The sequence below is a fragment of the Perissodus microlepis genome, chromosome 1, assembly GCF_051167445.1.
Source record: "Perissodus microlepis isolate ML-2025 ecotype Zambia chromosome 1, ASM5116744v1, whole genome shotgun sequence".
Classification (NCBI taxonomy): domain Eukaryota; kingdom Metazoa; phylum Chordata; class Actinopteri; order Cichliformes; family Cichlidae; genus Perissodus; species Perissodus microlepis.
Window position 1 is genome coordinate 9,627,021 of NC_140461.1, and position 20,712 is coordinate 9,647,732.

Below are 20,712 nucleotides of genomic sequence, written 5' to 3' on the forward strand. Positions count from 1 at the left end.
CCATAAAAGAAAAGAGATTACAAAGGAAACTAATGAAGACACTGATCAAAGTCTGTAATGGTAATATGTAGCAGGTGTTTCAGACCTTTGCAATCCGCCCCTGCACTGCCCTCCCGCCGCCAAAGCCACTTCATCCGTGAAACTTTCTCATGTATTTCACGTGTGCTTTGATAGGAACAATGGACAGAACATATTTCAGCACTATTCAAACTATGTTACGAGAAATCTGGTTCAACTCTTGAAAGGCAACTGTGGGTGATATACAAAGGCAGCCACACAGACGCTGTGCGTTTACGGTGCACTTTCATGATTGCTGGCGAGTTGAAAAGGGCTGACGTGGTAAAAGGCCCCCACCGGCAGGAAAGAAAGCACCTGGATTTGAGACGCATGCAAGAGTTGAAAGAAAGTTGGCTAGACTTGAAGTGGAGCCCGTTCAAAGCATGATTGCTATTTTTACACGTATCGACGATGAAAGTGGCACTGTGCTTGATTCAAAAAATGAGGAAAGTACATGCAATAGCCTTAATAAAGACCTTAAGATTCTGTTGAGACTTTTAAATAATGATATCAATAATAGAAAAAACTCGGTAAGCAATAAATTCATTAAAAACGACATTTCGACGCTAGTGCAAGCAATACTACTACTAAAAATTGCCGAATAGGTCTGTGACTTTTGCTTTCGCTTTAAATTATGTCTCTCACATTTTTCCTCTAAATGCCACAGCCATTTTAGGGGCTTAAAACACCGATTTAAAAGCCATACTGACCGACCTATGTGCAATATATAGATCTGTACCTGCGCCACACCTGCGTAGTGCAAAGTCTTGAGCGTGCCGAATCTACTTCCGCCGCAAGCTCACGCTCGAGCTGGGAATTGTAGTTCTAAATGTTACGCTTTTAAAATCTCCCCCAACAATTTCTCCATGGAAACTCATTTTAAACTGGAGAAATTGAAGACTGGCGTCTCGTAGAAATGAAATACACGGCTTCACTTGCAGACGCTCTTCCTGGCACGAAAATAGCGGGATATGCAGTTTATTCGTGCACTACAACGACCGACGTCGCCCCTAATGAAAGCGAGGCAGTGTAAACACAACTCCAGGAACATGAAAAGATCGGGTGACAGTGAGGGGGAGAAGAGAAGAAAGGTATTGATAGCGTTTTTCTCCGTTAGGTCTGGCATATTTCTAAGCCCTGTCGCTCTTTGAATATCTAATGCTCCGTATGTGATGCTGCTGGCTGCATTTTGAAGGCTAGAAAGCCGGGAATGTCAGCGCATACTTCACCTTGCCTGTTTCCTTTATTGTGTTTTCCATTTTTTTCCCCCACCAGTCTGCCACAATGAAGAATTACAGTTACGTTAAAATGGTGTTTTGCCACGTAGAGACACTGCCGATGAGAAAATAGAGGTTGCAGAGTAACGCCTCGACAGCATCCTACATCAAGTTGAAATACGATATGAATTACAGCAGGCTACACAATTATGAAAAAATAGTGGACATTGCAACTAGTTTAATGCATAGATATCTTTTTTTTTTAAATTAAAACAAACAAAAGACAGAGTCGAGGCTCAAGTTGGGATGTTATTCTGGTGTGAAGAATAAACAATGAATCACTTGTATGGCAGCAGCAGCTGTGCAGCTCAGTGTAACAGTAAAAACAAAAGGTAAAGTTAGTGTGAAGTGTAGCCGGGATTTGGCATGCTGCCAGGCCAGCAGTCTCCAGCTGCTTCAGGCTTTACTACAGATGCAGTGGATAATGGTTTGTGCTCTGACATACAGTAGAAATGATAACCTATTGGCTAATGTTGCCACTGCTGTTGTGAAAGAACAACCTGTGCTAATGTGCCAGCTGTAGAACCTGATACTGAAAAAAATAGGATTTAAATAAGGGTCACATGATGTGAGCAGAGATGGGTACCTATGTGTTGTGTGTGCTGATGTGTCGAGCTTTGTAAAAGCTGGAACTTTGCAGTTTGTGGACACTCTAATGGAAGAGAGGAAACTGCTGTGCACTAGGCATCCAGGGCTGCTTCATCACAGTCATTTCTCTTAGCATCTGCCTATCTGCCTGTCTGTTTCTTCTCATATCTCCAGACTTGGACGCCGTCTGCTGTGGCGCATGTGTTTGGATCATGTTAGACAGCAGTGAAACTATGTAGGACGTGGTTCCTCCTGTTTATGAAAGCAGCCATGGCAGCCAGATGAGCGGCTCAGAGAGAGAACTCATTCTAGTTGGCCCTCAGGCAGTCAGGCAGTACTGCACAGACCTAATGGCTTAGCTGTCTTTCTCCTTAGATAAATAAAAGGATGAGTGAGAGAATTAGTAACTGCAAAATTTCTTTAAAACTGTACAGCGGCCAAAGCGAAAGCTGCGTGCGTTTTGAACGGTTTTCACAATATCACTGGTTGTATAAAGACACAGTTATTATGTTAACTAATACCTTGGATATGATGGTTGTCTTATCTAGTAAATGAGTGTGTCTGCAATGGTGCCCAAAGTGAGAGATGCACTGTGATGGGTGCACTGTTATTCCGAGTTGTGGAATGCAAGCCCCAACAGATTAGTGCCAAATGAATACACAGTCTCCTCAGAAAATCCCATCACAACAAGTCAGTATAGCATAGACAGGTGGGTTGCCATGGCTTCTTTCTATATATCTTTTTTTAAATGAAAGAGAACATTTGTCTGAGTCCCCGAGGGGAATTAACCCCACCTAGTCACACCAATTCACATTTATGTCATTTATTTAGGTTTTTCATCATTCAGGCTAGTGAACACACTCACTCATCAGATTTCATTTTGTTTGTATCAGAATTTTTTTTTTTATAGATTTGTACTTTGTCTTAGGTTGTCAAGTAGCTACAATTTCTTGAATTTTCTCGTTATACTAATGTTTAACCTCTAGTACGCTAATGAATTTAAAACTTTTAAGTATGTTTTATCAGTGTTGTCATCACAGGATAAATTTCCACTCATGCCCTGGCAAGTGTGAAAACAGCACCGACCCTGTCCCTTAACCCGATGTTCTAATGTTGTCTTTGATGCAAGCTTGCCATTTGGACAGCGATGACAAGTATTAAGTGCTGTGGTGAAACAGGAAGTGTGTCTGTGTGCGTGAGCAGCAGGCTAAGTAATGTTCACACAGGGTCACCAGATGTTGTGAGGTCCTGGGCTCAAACCAGCCCATTGCTTAGATCAGCCTCATTGGTTTGTTCTGGTTGTGGCACCTAGTGCAAGCTGTTTAGGGTATTTAATTTCTAAACACCCATTAAAATGGTTTGTGTTTCCCTTGGCGATTCTGTTAAATTAACATCTACTGAAGTAAAAGCTGATTATGTGGCCACACATCCAGACATGGTTAATCAATTTTCCCCCACAAAATGTTAGCTGGTGAATTAGTGTAAAGGAAACGATTTATGGCAACTAATGCCGACGTCCTGTCATGTCAAGCCTGGTGTTTTAGCAAGAGGGGGTGTCAGATTCAGCGCATTCAGCAGCTTTGCGCTCTGCCGGCCATCTTTTTCTCCCTCTAAACCCAAGCTACATGCTGCTTGCTCTATTAATGAGCCAATAATGGAGAAATAGTGTTAGGTACTGACATAAAACATGGGTATGGATACCTAAGGCAGGGTAGCACATAAGCTCCAGCAGAGCTAGATTTACACCTAGGTCCTGTGTAGAATGGTAGAAAGGGGAACACTCAGTATGGGGGCTCTCACTGCTTCATCAGACCCCCGCTGGTCGAGCTGTGGAAAAGCCAAGGCCCAGAAAAATACGGCTGTGGCAGATAATGATACCATTACACTAATGGAGCTGGCAAATGAAGGAGAACCCAGATGCCTGCTTTATTACCAGAGGGGGTCATTTCCTCCCTGCATTCCTAATGGCCTGAGCACACAGTATTGATCAGGCTATCATGCCGCTAATCCCCTACAGAATTACTTATCGCTGGCTAGGTGTCGATCTGCCACATGCCCTGTGCTGGCCTTGCCGTTGGGCGGCTGCTGCATGTCCAGCAGGGACCCACTGGACCGTTCACCCAATCATGATTTAGGGGCAAGTAGGGATGGCGTCTGGGAGGTCTTCAACGATGGACTGGTTAATTCAATGTGTGTAAAAAAGAGGCAAATGAACCTAACAGCTTTCGTTTAATTAAGGAGCAGGCAGTGATGTGGCTCCACCCTCTTTATGGCCCCACTGGACACTGTGTAAAGCTGTAAGGTTGGGTGTTGTTCTCAGTAATTTGGTTGTGCAGTAAATAAAAACAGGGCTGCAGCAGCAGCAGGATATGTTCGCCTGGTTTGATTATAAAGATGTCTGCGTACTTAACTTTGTTTTAAGAAGTCTGTGTGCAAATGTGTTTCATTTGGCCAAAGACTTTCCGACTTCTGGTTCTGATTAGTGTGAAAAAAGAAATTTCAATTATTAATGACATTCATTGGTCGAATATGACTGCGAATGGTGAAGCCAGGGTCCATAAACATCAGAAATAAATAGGATGGTCAGGGCTCTTTGCCCAGAGCTTGACCTGTCATATACACGGTCTCTTTATCAGGGCCCTGTGTGTGTTAACATCCTCAGGCCATTGTAAGTGTGGCATCCTAGCATTAGCAGACCCCTCTTGTCACCTCTGGCCTTGGCTAATCAAAGTGTTTACCTTAAGGGTGCGCATTTAGCATTGCTCGTTAGGACTTCTCCAGTAGCCATAAAGAGGTATTTATATATTTCCATCTAGAATAACCTGTCGTAGCTAGGGAAACTAGCTATTGATCCAGGTATTTAGTCATTTCTTTCTGCGTGCCCCATCAATATTGTGCAAACATTCATCCAGGCGTCCATTTGAGAGTTGACCTAAGCCCTGGCCTCCATATTTTGCTCCCATTGGAGTTCAGTGATATACTATTATGAAAAGTAAAATCAATGAATGAATATGAAGTTTGGTGTGTAATATAGCGCAGGCTGGCGGCCCCAGGTCTTTCATTGATCAACTGCGTGAGTGTTGGAGGGGTCTGATTAGACTGCTGCTGAGCTTTTCTTCTACATGTCTTTACACTGTTTTGCCTATTTGATCTTTGCTCATATATTTGTTTGGAGATGTTACAGATCATCATTTTTTTTATTTTTATTAAATCAGCCCACATAGAACTGTTCCAAGGATTTATGTCATTATGTGTACTAAAGTTAACCTAAGATAACACACAAATTAAAAATATTGCTGTTGTGTTATTGATTTAGTTTAAATATTGTTTCACTTTAGTCAATTTAACAAATCATTTTTGAGCTTATTTGCTACTTTCTTATTGTTATTGATGACGATTATGACCACAGTAATGTGTATGTGGTAGAATGTTAGATTTTACAGATTGTGCATGAATGCTTACAAGTGCAGATATTCTAAGAATGGCTTAACAAGTTTCTGTTTATTACAAATGAAAAAGTTGATTAGCATATCATGATCATCGTGAAAAACCCTGATTAATTTTACTTCATTTCACCTTTCATCCATTCTATAATAGTAGTCTTTGTTGAATAAACAGCATGATGATGCATGATGTCTACATTTGGCTTGCATGTGGAAGGATATCAGCTTTTATGGTCCACCGGTACTGTGCCAAGGTATGTGTTTAAATGACTTGATGGGGACTCCTATATATGGTAGAAATTACAGTTTGGTGTTGCTTGAAATTGCAATCCTGCAGTCATACTGAAAGAAGCATTTGCAGAGGTTTCTTCTAACCACTAGCTGCAACCTGCTCATCCAGATTAGTTAGTTGCTACTTGCTGCTAGGTGGTCATAATGTTGTTGTCCTGAACTGTGTACTTCTTTTACATGTGGTTCTAATCAAAATTAATAGAACAGTTAATAGTCCACAACTAAGTTTTCTTATAAGATGTATAAATCAAAACCAAAAGCTTCTTCAATAGCAAGAACAGACTAGACAAATGTTGAAAAGAGGCTTGCATTATAATGACTTATAGTGACCGACCAAAAGAAGAACTTTATCTGGAGTTTGGAAGGTTTTTGGTTTAAAAAAATGTGACTTTCTTGCTGTCATTTCTGGGTGTGCTGCTTCTTTGCTTTTGTCTTCTCACCCTTTATGAGAATAGTATGATAGGAATGATGTCAGGCTTAGGGGTTCTGTTTTCTGTCTTGTTAAATTAACAAAGATTTTTACACTGGCAAATAGCGGGCTCAGATTTATCCTTCCAGCAACTGGGAACCAAGCAGAGGGGTGATGATTGAGGATTATGCAAGGCTAATAGGTGTTTTTCCAACGACAGAATATTTTGTGCCCCAAAGTTTGGAACAACAAGTCAAAATTGAACTTTTTTTTTAAAAAGCCCAACTTCGCAGCTCTGCTGTGGGAACATTAATGGGAGTGAGCCATATGTTGACTATATTTAAATGGCCTAAAAGTATAATAGGCAGCCTATTAAGACATGAGGACTCTTTACAGCATTGCACAAAATATTTATTTCTTCTTAACAGAACAGGAGAATATTTTATGTATTGACTTGGTTGTGTGTTTTTATTTTATCCCTATTTCATGATGACATTTGGATGTTTTTATATTCTATAAAGCTTTGACAGAAGCCACTGTTTTAACTATAGTACTGTATACCTATATATTGACTCAGTCATTAGGAAAAGAAAACTGTTAGACTGTTAGAACTGAAAAAAATGTAATGGTGTATTACAGCTATTTGTCATACATATTGTTTGGAAAGTTGATGAGCTGATGTGTTACACCCATATGTATATATACCAATGCTTTGCTTGCTCTGCTATCTTTAGCATTTATAACGTAGACGTTTTTTTTCTCCTATGGATCCTGTAAGTAGGATTGTCCAAACAGCTCACAACAACTTTGGTGCCTGTCACCCCCTACCGATCACCTCATATTAGTGTTGAGGCATTAGCCAAAGATGTCATCATATTCGAAAACAAGGCTGAGATGTGGATCATGCAAACTGGCCGACTTGGTCAGCCGTCAGTTTCAATGAGATTACATCAACTGTGACCTGCACAAGTAGGGTTCACCTGTCAAGCATGTGGCCTGTCACAAAAGAGACATAGAATAATCAGTTCAATCAATAGATGTTGGAGGCTCATCGGGCTGATGCTGAATAAACATGGGGATGACCCTCTCAACTCATACACAGAGGCTAGAGCCTCCTGGGGGTTCATTAGCCACCCGAGGCTATGATCCAAGTGAGTTGTTATTCTTTGTTTCTGTTTGTTTGGCATTCTGGTGTGTGTGTGTTTGTGCACTTGTACGAATGTGCACTAGGTGTGGGTAGGTGGTTTGGGGTTGGGCGTATCTTTGAATAAATATTGTCTAATAATCATCTCTGTGTGTCGTGGCTGCCCTTGGTGTAACTGCTCGGAGAACATAAGACACAAGGAATCAATAAGCACCATGGAGGCTGGAAAGATTAGCAATTGCGAATATAATAATGCCTCCTTCTGTCTGCACTTATTCAGTCTTCAGTGAAAAACATGAGTAATAATCAATGTTACCCAGAATACGTCCTATTGGTACTGGGTGTTACTAACTTTAGCTAACGCCATTAAAAACTGTTTCCCTGTGCAACGCCACCTGCATAGGACAGAGCAGTCTTCATGCTGTTTATTTGTGAATTTATTTTCCTTTACAGTGACTCACCTTTCCAATAAAGTACAAGTACCTACTGCTGGAGTGGTTGCACCACATCTGGTTTCAATGGAAAGTCCAAAACCCTTCATTCACAAAAGCTGCAGGAGACCAGGTTCACAAGGTGCTGTAAATACTAACTGTTAATTTGTACATCATAAGTTCTTTTCCATAAACGTGAGCAATGAAAGTGTGTTAAAATACCTGGCATTTCGCTTGTTTCTTTGTAGAAGCTCAACATAGGAAGTGCCTCCTACAACTAAAGGCAGATTTCAGCTTTATTCATGTAGTCAGCTGGAGCTGCAGTTAGTCTCCTCTGCTAACCATCTTAAATGGAATACCCTTAGTTATTTTCTGCTTGTACCCAACATAATGATATGTAGTCATTTAGTGTTACTATGGGAAGAGTTTGATGGGAACGATGTCAGGCTTAGGCGTTCTGTTTTCTGTCTTGTTAAATTATCAGACGGTGATAATTTTACGGTGGCAGTTAAAAGTTAAAACAGAAAAAGACAAATTAATTTTTGTGAAAACACACAAATGGCTTTAAAAAGAACTTTTCCATCCTTAGTACATTAGGTTTAGCGCTTCCACCAGAGGATGTTAGTAACTAGAGCAACTTGCAGTCTGGAGTAGCTGTCTGAGTTATCCTGCATTTGCTTTCATGGAGCACTTTGTATTGGTCATTCCAGCATTTACTTGGCATCAAGTCTTTGAGAAGTGTTTGCTCACTTCAGGTGGTCTGTTCATGTCTCAGTGATTCTTTCTCTGAACCCCCGTGTGTTTTTTCTTCATCAGTCTAACTTTTCCTTGCATATGCGAGGGAGCCAACGACAGCTTGACTGGCATGCTGTCAGGCAGGTGATGCCTTTCCAATGGTGGAGCATCAGCCCTTTACTGAGTGCTTGTATGCGTGAGTGTGTGTGTGTGTAGAAAAAGCGGGGGTGTTGTCAGGACGTGACCGGCACACTTTGCATGTTCTTCTCGAGACAGGTGCTTCTGGGCGAGCACTGGTGCATGACAGTTGCCTTTCATCGCTGTCTTCTCTACACTTAACCCCTGACCGGCCCTCCCTTCTTCCTCTAGCTCCTCATCCTCTTCTCTTCTTTCCTCCCTCCCTCTCTCCACCACGTCTGACCTCTTCTCACGGCGCCTCCCTCGGCCGTCCTGAGTGATGGACTGCGAAGGCTAGTAGGCGGCTTGCGCTTTGCATGTGGTGGTGGTGGTGTGCTGCGGCAGGCTTATCACAAGCCTAACACTGTCAGGCCTCGGAAATCCAGCTGTCCAGACCAAACTGCGCACACTCATTTCCACACACTTACACCCACACCGCAACTTTTTGTTCAACAGTCTGTAATTCCATCCACTGGTGCTGTCAAGCACTTGATCAAACGTGCATAAAGAAAGGAGCCCCTTGGCTGAATCCCATCCTATCTCTTCCTATCATAATGTAGGCAGATCTTCCCTCCTCTGCCTGTTTCTTCAACTCTGTTTATTCAGATGAGCCTGACTGGGGGGCAGCGGGTCACATCCACTTGGCTGGCTAAAATGGTCCTGAATCGAGAGTTGTCTCCAGTGAGATGAAGGGAGAAAAAAAACACAAGAAGGGGTTAGGGAGGGCTGCCGAGCGGTCATGTCAGGGCTGTTTTCGGGGTTGTTTGTGTGTGTGCGTGTGCGTGCATGTGTGTGTGCATGTGGCATGGCAGAAGTAGGGGTTAGGGAGTTTGAGGGTTCAGTTGTCAACCCCTGTGTCATGCTTGCCCTGGCCCTGTTATGTAGAGGGCATCTACTGTCATTTGTTTCAGGACTGTCTGAAGTGGAGTGAGCCGCAGAAGCATAAAAAGTAGTCAGCAGAGTGTAAGCTCTCAGGTGCCTCGACGTACCACACTTTAATTTAAAAGTACAAACTCAAACACTGTAGGTGCTAATCCCTTATTAATTTGACATGCCAAAGTTTGTCTTATCCAGTTTGTCTTTTAGAGATTTGTTTTGGGGTTGCACTTTGAACCTCTGTTATTCCTGCATACATTGAAGATGGGGACTGATCCTGATGTTTTCTGTAGCACATAGTTACTGTTATATATATTTTTTTGTCTCTTTGTTCTTTGAGCTTTATCATGTTAAGTGAAGTAGGTGGATTAAAGTCATTCTCAAAGCCAACTTTGGAGACGACATACACTAGAAAGACTTTCGTTTTTGTTTTGTTTTTTAACAGTTATTTTGTACTTACAAGTTTTTGAAGTTCATCCCAGTGAGTGCGTGTGTGTATGTGTGTGTGTGCTTGTGTATCTGTGTTTGCATTTTAGGTGCATGTGTGCGTTTCATCTGACATGCATCTCCCACATTCTTCCCACTATGGGGAAAAAAGCAAATGGTTAAGACTCTTTAAATTTGTTGTTTGAGTGTCAGCGAAGACATGAGCACTGCGCACGCCATGAGCTTAATCCAACAACAGCCTGCCTGCCATACTGTACACCCGCTATCTGCGAGTGAGTGGACCCCTTCCGCGCAACCATTGTCATATATAGGGGGCATTGTCACATATGAGATGGACTCATGTAAATGTGGTGACAAGCTAGTGTCTCGGCTGACTGACAGCACAGAGGGATTGGGCTAATCTGAGTGACTGATTTGAGGCATGCGGCAGCTCGGCTGTCCCCATAACTCCTGAGAAATAGACAGCTTCAGCAGAGTTATCTGTGTTTGTAAGTCCTTCTGCTGCACTGGGATGACAATAGGGATTAGTGCCAAGGTTCTTTAAACTGTTTTTTTTTTTTTCTTTTTTCTTTTTTGTGTGTGGGGGGGGGCTCTTATCGGTGTCTCGGCAGGATGCTGCCGCAGCCAGTTTTCCTTGACTGTCAATTAAAGAGGGGATCATTAACTTCAAGGGTATAAATGTTCTAACACTGGTATTACGTTGGAAAGCTAAGTCGCTGACAGATGTTCCAACTTTAATTCTCCACTTGTTTTTTTGTCCTTTAATTAATTTATGTATCACTATTCGGGTTTTAAATATTTTTTCTCCCTGTCTGCTCTTTGTTAGCCTGTAATCTCAGTTACCATGGTAGCCGCAAAGACGATTGGGCCTTGTCACTCGCCTGTGTTTCTTATGAGGTTCAATCGGCTAATGTATTCAATATCATCCAAACTGAAAGGTAAACAGTATCTAATGGTGCATGTGTTCCTGCACTGCCTCAATACAACCTGAAGTCGCTGGGGGGGAGGAGAACGGTACGTCTGTGCCTAGTTCTCAGGCTTTTCAGGAGGACCCAACTATTTAGAATGGTGCTCGATTAAAAACAAGAAGATCACATCCTGTATCTCTGTACATGTGCGGTTCTTTGGGAGGTAAAGGAAAGCAGTGTAATACTTTGGGGTTATCTTTTGGAGGCTTTTATGGCATTTTTGAATCATGAGTACGACAGCTGTGGTTGAGATTTTCAGCCAATGCGCTGCAGTGGGATGTAGTGAAGGTATATTGTAGGTTGCTGCATGGAGGAAGAAAGAAAACTAGGGGATACGTTAAGGGAAATGGGAAAGAGAGAGGTGACAGAGACTGCTAATGGGCAAACTCTCTTTATCCACTGCCAGTGCCATCACCGGCACTACCCTGTTCTTTTATGACAGCTCTTTTCCTTTGTTCTCCACGTCGGCCCACTCACTGCTGGGGATTCATGACAAGTTTTCACGGGCTGATCAAACGCTGCGGTGACACCTGATTAGGATATAGCGCGTGTTTACAGTCGTGCATGGCGAGGACACCCCCAGCCCCCACCCCCGTTCTCAGACAACAACGGAGACTTCACCTTGACTAATTAAATTTGCACCTGCAATGCCAGCTGTGACAGCCACTGGAGGGCTACATTTATTTATGTCACTCCTTGCATACTTCCTGTGACGTTTAGGAGGCTGAGTTTGCACTAGCTCCTCTGTTGACTTGCACTGTGGTTTACTTCAATAGCCATCTTTATTGTGGCTGTATCTGCCCAGATGTTTGGTAAGGCGGGTTTGTCCTCCGTTTTGGAGGATAGGCGATTGTACCTGGAGCTGTGGCTAGTGGAGATGTGGGGGTGAAATGTGTAAAGTCATAAAATGTTAACGTATGCAAAGGTGTGAAATCCCTCTGACATATAATAATAATAAAAAAAATACTTGCACATTTTGGCAGCATTATTTTAACATTAACAACTTCCAGATATATTTCTGTAAATTTAGATACCACGTTTAATCATGTGGCAAAACAAATATATGGCAGTGTCATGTAGTGTTTGCTGGCATTCTGTGATTTTCTAATTTTAAAAAGACTGAGTGCTGCCTGGTAATTGAATCTGTTTTGTCTCTTCTGTTCCTTATATCTCATTTTAAATGGTTTTTGGGTGGCTTGTTTAAAGTAATGTGATTTGTGTGTTCCTGGATGAAAAAATACTTATTTAATCATGCAGCAGTGTGCATACATACCATATGTGTGCCTGTAGTGATGATCTGAGTGCGTGCGTGTTTATCTATCTAAATCAGTGTTGAGAGTGCAAAAGGCCACAGCTGAAGTGAGCAGAACATCAGTCACCCAGTAGCAGGAGACAGGAGGCTGATAATGTGTGGCTTTGCCCCCTCCTCTCTCCCTTTCTCTCTGTCTCTCTTTATTTCACCCCCCACAACTCTATTCTGCCTCCCCAGCCTCAAATTGACCAGGCTCGACTGCTGGTCATGCTGTATTACATGGGTTAGATGAAGTAATTATTTCTAGGCCACTGACTACAAGCAAGATTAATAGTTTTTGAAACGGCCATAATGGAGGGCTGACCTGCCATGACATAAGCATTATTTCAAGCTCACCTCCACTCTCATCCCTCTCACCTCTGGGCACCGGCAGAGTGTGATTTATACCTGGGCTAATGAGGGGAGGGAACCTTGGAGCCCGGAGCCAACGGCCTACTAGTGTAGTGTTAAGGCATGTTCCCCCAAATGTATGGGCAGTGTGGTCATCTGAGGAAGGGTGGAACAGTGATTGGTTTTTCAACAAATTAAACCATGTGATTAAAATACACTTTTTGCATTCAATTATTTCTTTTATTTTATTTTTTCATGAAACTTTAATAATTTGGGTTGTTCTCTGGAAAGCATTGGGCCTCACTGAGATCTTAATTAAAGAACAAATTATTTGCTATTGATGCTGAAGCCCTTTGACCTGTGATTAATTGGTGTGTCCCCCCCCAACTCTTGATGATCAGCAGCCTGAAAGATCACAGAACCTGGAAAGTTGTCACTAGGTGGCAGTTGGACATCATATTATCAGATGCACTCTCCTCTTCCTTCCACCACCCTCTTCCTCCCTCACTTCCTCCCTCCCCTCTGGGCTAAGTACACCTCAGATGTCAGGGTGTTTTATTTTTATTGGATGAGGGCAGTGTGTAATGCATTCACCTCCGTTCCAGCCAGCTGTTAAATGCCCCGGAACATGGTCTGTTCAGGCTCCGCCCCGTTAACCCCTCTGATTGCCTGTAATAATTAGCAGAAGTGAACAGTAACTATGACACCTAGTGAGGGTTTGGAACAGCTTGTGACTCCTTGATAGAATAGAATTCAACTTTATTGTCATTGCACATGTCACAGGTACAAGGCAACGAAATGCAGTTTGCATCCATCCAGAAGTGCTTTAGCCATGATATAGATGTATTACAAATATATATTAGCAATAATATAGATATGTGAGTATATTACAGAAATGGGTCTATTATGGTATGTTATAATGTACTATAATACACACGTGAAAAGGCTTCAGTGACTTGGGTCTGGCCCAGCGTGCCAACATCCCTTTCGACTTGGTGTGTGTGTCTTTTAAGCTTTAATATTAACCCTTAACTTTAAACACATGCATGCAGTGTGGCATCAGCAATTACATTTTCAAATGGCTGGGTTTGTAAACCTCCAGGATGTTAATCTGTCACTATTCAGGCTACTGGGAAGAGTGAAAAGAGGATTAAGCTATTCAATTCCTGGTAGAATATTTTCCTTTGTTCAGAATGAGTGAAAGAAAAATAAATAAAGAAATAAGGTGGTTTCTCAAGCAAGACAAGTGCTGTCTGCTACATTTCAGGATTTGGCTAATGCCATTATAGCAAACTTATCTGTCCCAGCATTCCAGGAAGACCGACAGACTGTTGTGTAAACAGCCACAAATGATATTCAGCCCATAATTCAATATTAATCTGATAATGCCAGTTTATCTGGGTCAGAAAGTACATTAGAAAGAATTAGACCTGTCCTAGATGTTCTGGTCACATCTGTTTAGAGGCATATGTTTTTCTAGTGGCTTAGATGGTTGTCAGGATTTAAACTTGGGTCATGCGCCTAGCTTGTTAATAATACCGTAATAAAAAATCTGTATTAACATATAGGTCACCGAATAATTGTTAAGGTTATCCTAGTTTTGTTGCATATATATGATAGTGGAAAGATGTTTTCCAGTTATTGATGTGTTGCGTGTGAACATGGCATACAGCTAAGTTGGAATAATAATCTTGAGTTGTTTTTGTCAACCAGCATACTGTATTAAATCTTATGGTTAGCATAAGGTTATAATATACCACATCATAATTGTCACAGCTGTCAACCGATCAGGCACAGCACCCCAGTCTTAGCCCCTCGTTTACCCTTTACTTCCTGCCTCTTGGGTCTTATTGCACATCATCTTTATCCCAGATGAAGTACTAGACTCCGTAGTGTCAGGAGATGATCTAATATGGAACCAAAAGGACACAGAGCTGGGAAATCATCGTCATTTGAAGAGGTTGCTTGTCACAGGATGGGTTTGATCAGCCCGTGCTGCGGTACACAGAGCCGGGTCTTTGCACTGTCTAACAGTGGTACTGGATTAGAGACACAAGCCACTTCGACTGTGATCAGTCACTCACACATGAAGACACGCGGCAGGACTGAAATCCTCCTCGCACACTTCATCCAGATCATGTACAGGCTTCTTCGTCAAGCCTACTGTGTGGAAATGAGAAGCACTGCTGTTGACAGTGATGGTACATGTCTGTTTTTGTAAAAATACATTTTTGGTGGCTTCATTTTACAACTAATGTTATCTACATTAATAAAGGTACTTCCGCAGAGAGGGAGCTACAACACCAGGTTGTGTTTGTCTATGCAGCTGCCTGACCTGCCTGAATCCTACTGAGGTGATGCTAGTGTGTGTGAAGAGTCTGGGTTTACACCCTTTAGACACTGTGTATTGCTAAGTGCTATTGAATTGTTTACTGTCACAAATCACAAACCTTTCAATGACCAGGTGCGTCCACCGTCCACCCACTCATCTGTCCATCAGCTGCTCCGCCCTGAGCGATGTGTTGGTCTGCTGGGCTCTGAGGACCGTAGCACTGGTCTTTGGAGCTGGGGATTTTAAACGCTCCACCTGATTATTGATTCTTCTGCCTCGCCGAGCCAGCCAAGCTTGAGAGAAATGTAGAGAAAGAAAGAAAGCAAGCAAGCTGCAAAGGGGAAGGGCAGTCTGGTGGCCTTGGTCCTTTGGTCTTCAGGTCTGTCCTTGACACTGCCTATGGGACAGGCCTGGAGGACACCTCTTGTCCTCACTGTAAGCCCCTACCAGCCCCTCCAGCTAACTGGCCCTCCCTGTGGGGCATGCTGCACTTTGCACAGCCATATTGACTTTTTGGAAGGGAAGGAAAAGTGTGGTTGGATGGTGAGAGTGTAAGAGGGAGGGAGGGGGAAATGGGAAAATCGAGGGAGCTTTCTAAAGCAGTGACTTCTCCTTGACTGCACCTCTAGACGCGACAACCCTGTTAGAACAACTCAGTGGCCCTGGTGCCCCGCTGAAAACTGCTAATCACAGTCTTTCAATCAATGCTCTCCTGCCTCTCTTCTCTTCCTCCCTCCATCCCTCTCCCTTCCTCATTTTCTCACTCTTTCCCCTGACTTTCCCTTGACTGAACTGGACCCAGCCTGAATACCGAGGGACTGTGTCTGCATTAAAACTGGCCATTCCACATGGAAAACAGCTGACCTCATGAAAGCATGTTGTAATTTGAAGGTGAAAACTAAAAAGCTTTCTCGATCGACATAATCTTAATGGAAACATTAAGGCCCAGCCACAAACCAACAATGAAGGCAAAAAGGCAAATGGCCCTCGCGTACCGGTGGAGCTAGCCAATTCATAGACATGGCACATGGTCTCTTTTGACTGTAAGGCTGCTAGTTAGAATCCTGGTGAGTGTTTAAAACTGAAAATGCCCTTGAACCAGACTTTTTTTTTAAACCCTCAGTTACCCCAGTGGGAGAACAGAGAAACTGTTTTATTGTCTACCAGAAAACTTTAGATGTACTGAGCAGCTCCTCTGTGTAAAAATCTGTGGGTATGCAAGTGTGAAGCAGCTAGTATGTTTCTGATAAAGAGCATGCTCAGTCAATCTTTCCCGGACAAATAAAAAAAGGTTATGTAAGGCATGCATCGACAGATCTCTTAAATCCCCATCCTCTCTTTCTCTTCTTCCCTCTCCTCTCCTCTCCAGATCTGACACTTGCTAAAGGTCACAGAAACATCTTTTTTCCCCTTTGAGGTGTAGATAAGTGTGAAATAGATGTTGACACCACAGACACATTGAAAAGCACTTAAACAGAGTGGCTATGTGCCAACCTTTCTAAGTCTGGCTTTGTGCATTTGTAAATACTTTTGAATGATTGATCTCTGACACACGTGTACGCATACTCTCCACCTGAAAGAATTACACGTACCTTGGGATCTTTGGAAGAGTAACTTTAGGTAAGTATGTGAGTGTGAAAGTATACACATGGCTTGCACAGTTAGCCTAGAACAGGACTTTTGATGTTAAATGTTTATACCTAGTGTGTGTTGCTGTACCTTATCTCATACATGTGGCATTTTTCAAATGTGACTGGGTTCCAGTAGAGGTGGTCATATTGTGTGTGTGTGTGTGTGTGTGTGTGTGTGTGTGTGTGTGTGTGTGTGTGTGTGTAAGTGTGTACATCTAATTAATGACTGGCAGTGGTCCCCCACAGCTCTGGTAATGTGCTTAGATCAGTGTTATAAACAGGGCGTGAAAGGTCTGCCCAGCGCCAGCCTTTTAAATGACTGGCCTCTTGTTCAGGTAGATGGATGGAAATGTTCTAATATTAATGATCACGTCCCCTGCTGACCTGTCGCGAGGTGAAATGATCAACGCAGCCTTCAGCTTCCAACGGCAATTAATGGGCCAGAGCCGATCTGTCTGCCATTTGTCATCACTTACTCCACCTGTGCACCCCCGCCGAACACGTGCTAAACATGTCTGTCAATATATACAGAATGTTCACTTCACTGATTTGAAAAAATATGCAATGGTTAATGACATAGCATTTGTTCTCAGTTATTTCTGGACCATTATTTTTCTTCTCCTTAATTTGTTTCTAACCAGAAATGAGAAAACAAAACCAGAAAAAAAAACCCCCAAAAGAAGTCTGATGACTTCAGCATGTCTCAATCCTTTGTTGTGTATCACTGATTATGTTCTTAATAAGTTACTTTGAAGAGACTGTCTTGCATAAAACATGATTTGCAAACGTAAGCTAGACCCACATGTCAAACTGAATCTGTAAACGCATCTCAGGATAATACACATTACCCAGTAAAATTTACATATTAACAAGAAAGTAGCTGAAAGTCTGTTTATTTGAGATATTTCTGGCAGCATCCTTCTTACTGACCTTTAACTCTCACAGTCCAATTCATATTCATAGGCCAGTCCTCAGCAGGAGTATGGAGACAAGGGGTTACACATTACCAATGCCCTCGCTCTGAGGTCAGCTCCCACACATTCCAGTTACCCATTTACCAGTCTGCCCAGTTAGCCATCACATTAAGTCACCAAACTTCGAGCTGGTGTTCATAAAATAAATGAATACCACAAGTGGCTGTAAACAAAATGTCAGAATGGGGGGGATTTTTTTTCCCCCTGAATTTTGTTTTTATAGCATGCATGATGAAAACAAGAGATGAAAACAAGAGAGGTCATTTTTGTCGCTGTAACTGCTGATGGAGCTTCTTTTTTCATTAATGTATTTGCAGCATGGACTTTTTTAAAATAGACATTGTCTTAAAAAGGCATAAAATATGCTTAAACTGAAATAATAAACTATAGCCAGAAGCACAAAAATAGAACCTCTGTGTTTATGTGTGTGTGTGCATCACCTCGAAAATTCTTACCTGTCAGTGACTCATTTTTTTTGTGATGGCACCTAGGTGGCATGTTAGATTTAGTCACTATCACATATCTAAAGATGGTGTAGTCCCTGACCTGCACAGAGCTTTGTTAAACAAACTGTGCTACAATTAGCCAAAAGGTCCTTTTTGATTGTATTCAACAGTTACAATTATCTGTATATTTGTGCTTAAGCTTTGCCAATTCAAAGCTTTACTAAAGACCTCTACAGCTTTTATATGCATCACACATGCAAACACAAATGTCTTGGTGGAGTAGGCACTCCCTGGCCTTCTCTGTGCCCTGTGTCGCTTCACACGAGCTCCCTACATTCTTCGATCCGGTGCCAAATGGATCTGGGCGGAAACGCCTTTCATGTACATGGGTAGGCTGTCTGTTTGAGTCTGACGTTTTATAGCCGACTTGTCAAAGTTGTTGATTCACCATCACTTTTGCAGAAAGGGAACAGTTCTGAAATGGGTGTCTCACAAGTACCGGGAGAACACTGTCTAAACACAGTGCTCTATTATAGAGCTATCTCTCATCACGTCATCCTTGGGTTGCAGAAGGATTGCTTGAGATCCATGGTTTTCTGTTTTAATATTGAAATTCGTGCATTGATAGTAGTACTGCCCTCCTTTGGCTGGTATTAAAGAGTTTGCATATGTTCTTACTGTGCCTGCACCGATTCTTTGTGGTACATGTATGCTAGGTTATCTGGTGATCTATACTGGCTCTACACATGAACGTTAGCCTGAATAGTTGACTGTTACGCTGTGTTAGCCCAGTGATAAACTAGCAACCTGACCTGGGTGAACCCTTCGTCTTGTCCTTTTATAGCTGAGATAGACACCAGTTCACTGTAACTGTAAATTTGATAAGTAGCTGAGAAAATAGATGAATGGATAGAGCCAAGAAGAATTTCTGTGAACATATCTCAAACAGGGGGACACATACTGGAACATTTTACTAAACACTGGTGCTTTTACATATCTGTAGTTTATGATGCATCAGCCAAATCTAGACAAGCCCAGTGGAACTCATCTGCCCTCTGTCAGCATTTGTAGATACAGTGCTTTCCAGTGGACCATCGGGGACAGAAAAGAGGCTGGAGGTGTTTTTATCCTTGCAGCAGTGGAGTTATCTCACTATTTTGAGCTATTGATGCTAAGCGCTGGACATTAATCTACTCTGTGAAGATCGCTTTGAAGAAAGTGTCCGTTGAAGTGTCACAGATGGGAAATAAATGAAATTAATAAATATATGGTACACAGTTTGATATCTCTTATAGGCCAAGATCAAAGCAAACCAATTGAGTTCTATTCTACCTAATATGTTTTGCTGTGATAAACAGTCCGGCTGAGGGAATAATCCCATCAAGGAAGGGAGAGATTAAAAAAAGGAAAGAAAAAAAAATCAGATATATCACTCAGTACAGACGGTTGGCACGGCTACCGTGAAGCATCCGTGTTATTATGGAATTGGTAATCTCGTTTCTTGGGTCTGAGTGGAAACGCAGACCTTTTTTTCCCGTGATTTTCCTTCTTGAATCAGGTGCAGACACAGAAAAGGGAAGACAGACACAGCGGTTCTCTGATACTGTGAGAGTCCATCTGCTTCAGAGGGCTCTGGTAACTTCTTGTCTTTCGTTTTTTCTCTGGAATTTCTGAGTATCTTGATGTATTTGACACGTGTGTGACAGACCTGGTTATGTGTGATTGGGCTTGAGGCATGGTGCTCACTACCACAGCTACATGTTTTTCAGAAAAGGCCATGCGCTGTGTGTGTATAAGAGCCACTTTTGCACTTGTGTACACATTGGTGGTTTTGCACTATGAATGAAGCAAAGTGTAATGTATTACTTACATGCGCACATATAAAACAGACGGATGCCACTATATGGATGTGTACAGTAGAGTCTCACAGCAGCAGTCAAATAAATACACACACACAGGTACACAGCGGCATCCGCACACAACAATAGCCCAGAGCCTCACCTTGATATCTTCAGTTTCTGTCATAAGTTAGAATTTGACACCAATGAATGTGTGTCAGGTTGTCAATTTCTTCCAGCAGCCTTTGAATGCAGTCTGGCCATGAATAGTGCATGTTGTTTTGTTTTTTACATTCCAACTGTCTGCAAGTCTGTTTTTGTTTGTTCCAGAATAACTTGGAAGGCCTGTACACTCATGCGCATCCTTTAAGAAAACTTTCAGCAGGTGTTGTGTTGTTTAGCCTTAGGTAAAGTTTCAGCCCTGAAGGTAAATTCACCAAACTGCGTTAGATCAGATGCCCTCCCATTTCTTCCACCTCTGTGATTGTGTTCTGTTTCCTCCCTGCTGTCTTTAATACGCATTCTTCTTCCACTTGACCTCCTTATGATCCATACCCTTTTTGAGTCTGGACATAAATCTTTTTATAACTGCAGTTTATTGTTATGACTGGGACATTTTATTTAGCTCTAAAAGTCAGGGCAAGTTTCTGTTTTTTACGTCAGTACCTGTGTTCCTTATAAAGTCTTTGGCATTAGTAGTGGAGAAGTAATGTGAGACTCGTGCTGTAAATGTCTCAGAAATATACACCTGGCTGGTTTTTCAACAATTACAACTGCTTGGTTGTTGATGCACAAGTCATTCATGCAAAGGTTTGAAAGATGTAAAAAAGACAATAGCATGATGGGTACATTTCAGCTTCCTGCTGCAGAGAAGCCATATAGAGACTGTGTGTGTGTGTGTGTGTGTGTGTGTGTGTGTGTGTGTACATGGATGCACCTGCGGGGAATGAATGATGATGTACTGTGCACGCATGCAGGTACACGTACCTTCAAACAAGCGCATATG

At 42.2% G+C, this 20,712-nt stretch overlaps 1 protein-coding gene across 3 annotated transcripts in view; it reads left to right on the forward strand.

The window, feature by feature from the left end:
* The first annotated feature begins 912 nt into the window (after window positions 1-912).
* The window catches only part of fto (FTO alpha-ketoglutarate dependent dioxygenase), a 113,723-nt gene continuing 93,923 nt past the window's right edge, over window positions 913-20,712 (forward strand). The window contains exon 1 of one of the 3 annotated variants that reach the window (XM_084929303.1): window positions 913-1,148. In XM_084929303.1, the coding sequence (XP_084785429.1) occupies window positions 1,029-1,148 (120 nt within the window). In that variant the 5' untranslated portion in view covers window positions 913-1,028. The remainder of the gene's footprint in view (window positions 1,149-20,712) is intronic. The other 2 variants (XM_084929311.1, XM_084929322.1) reach the window with 2 other exon arrangements.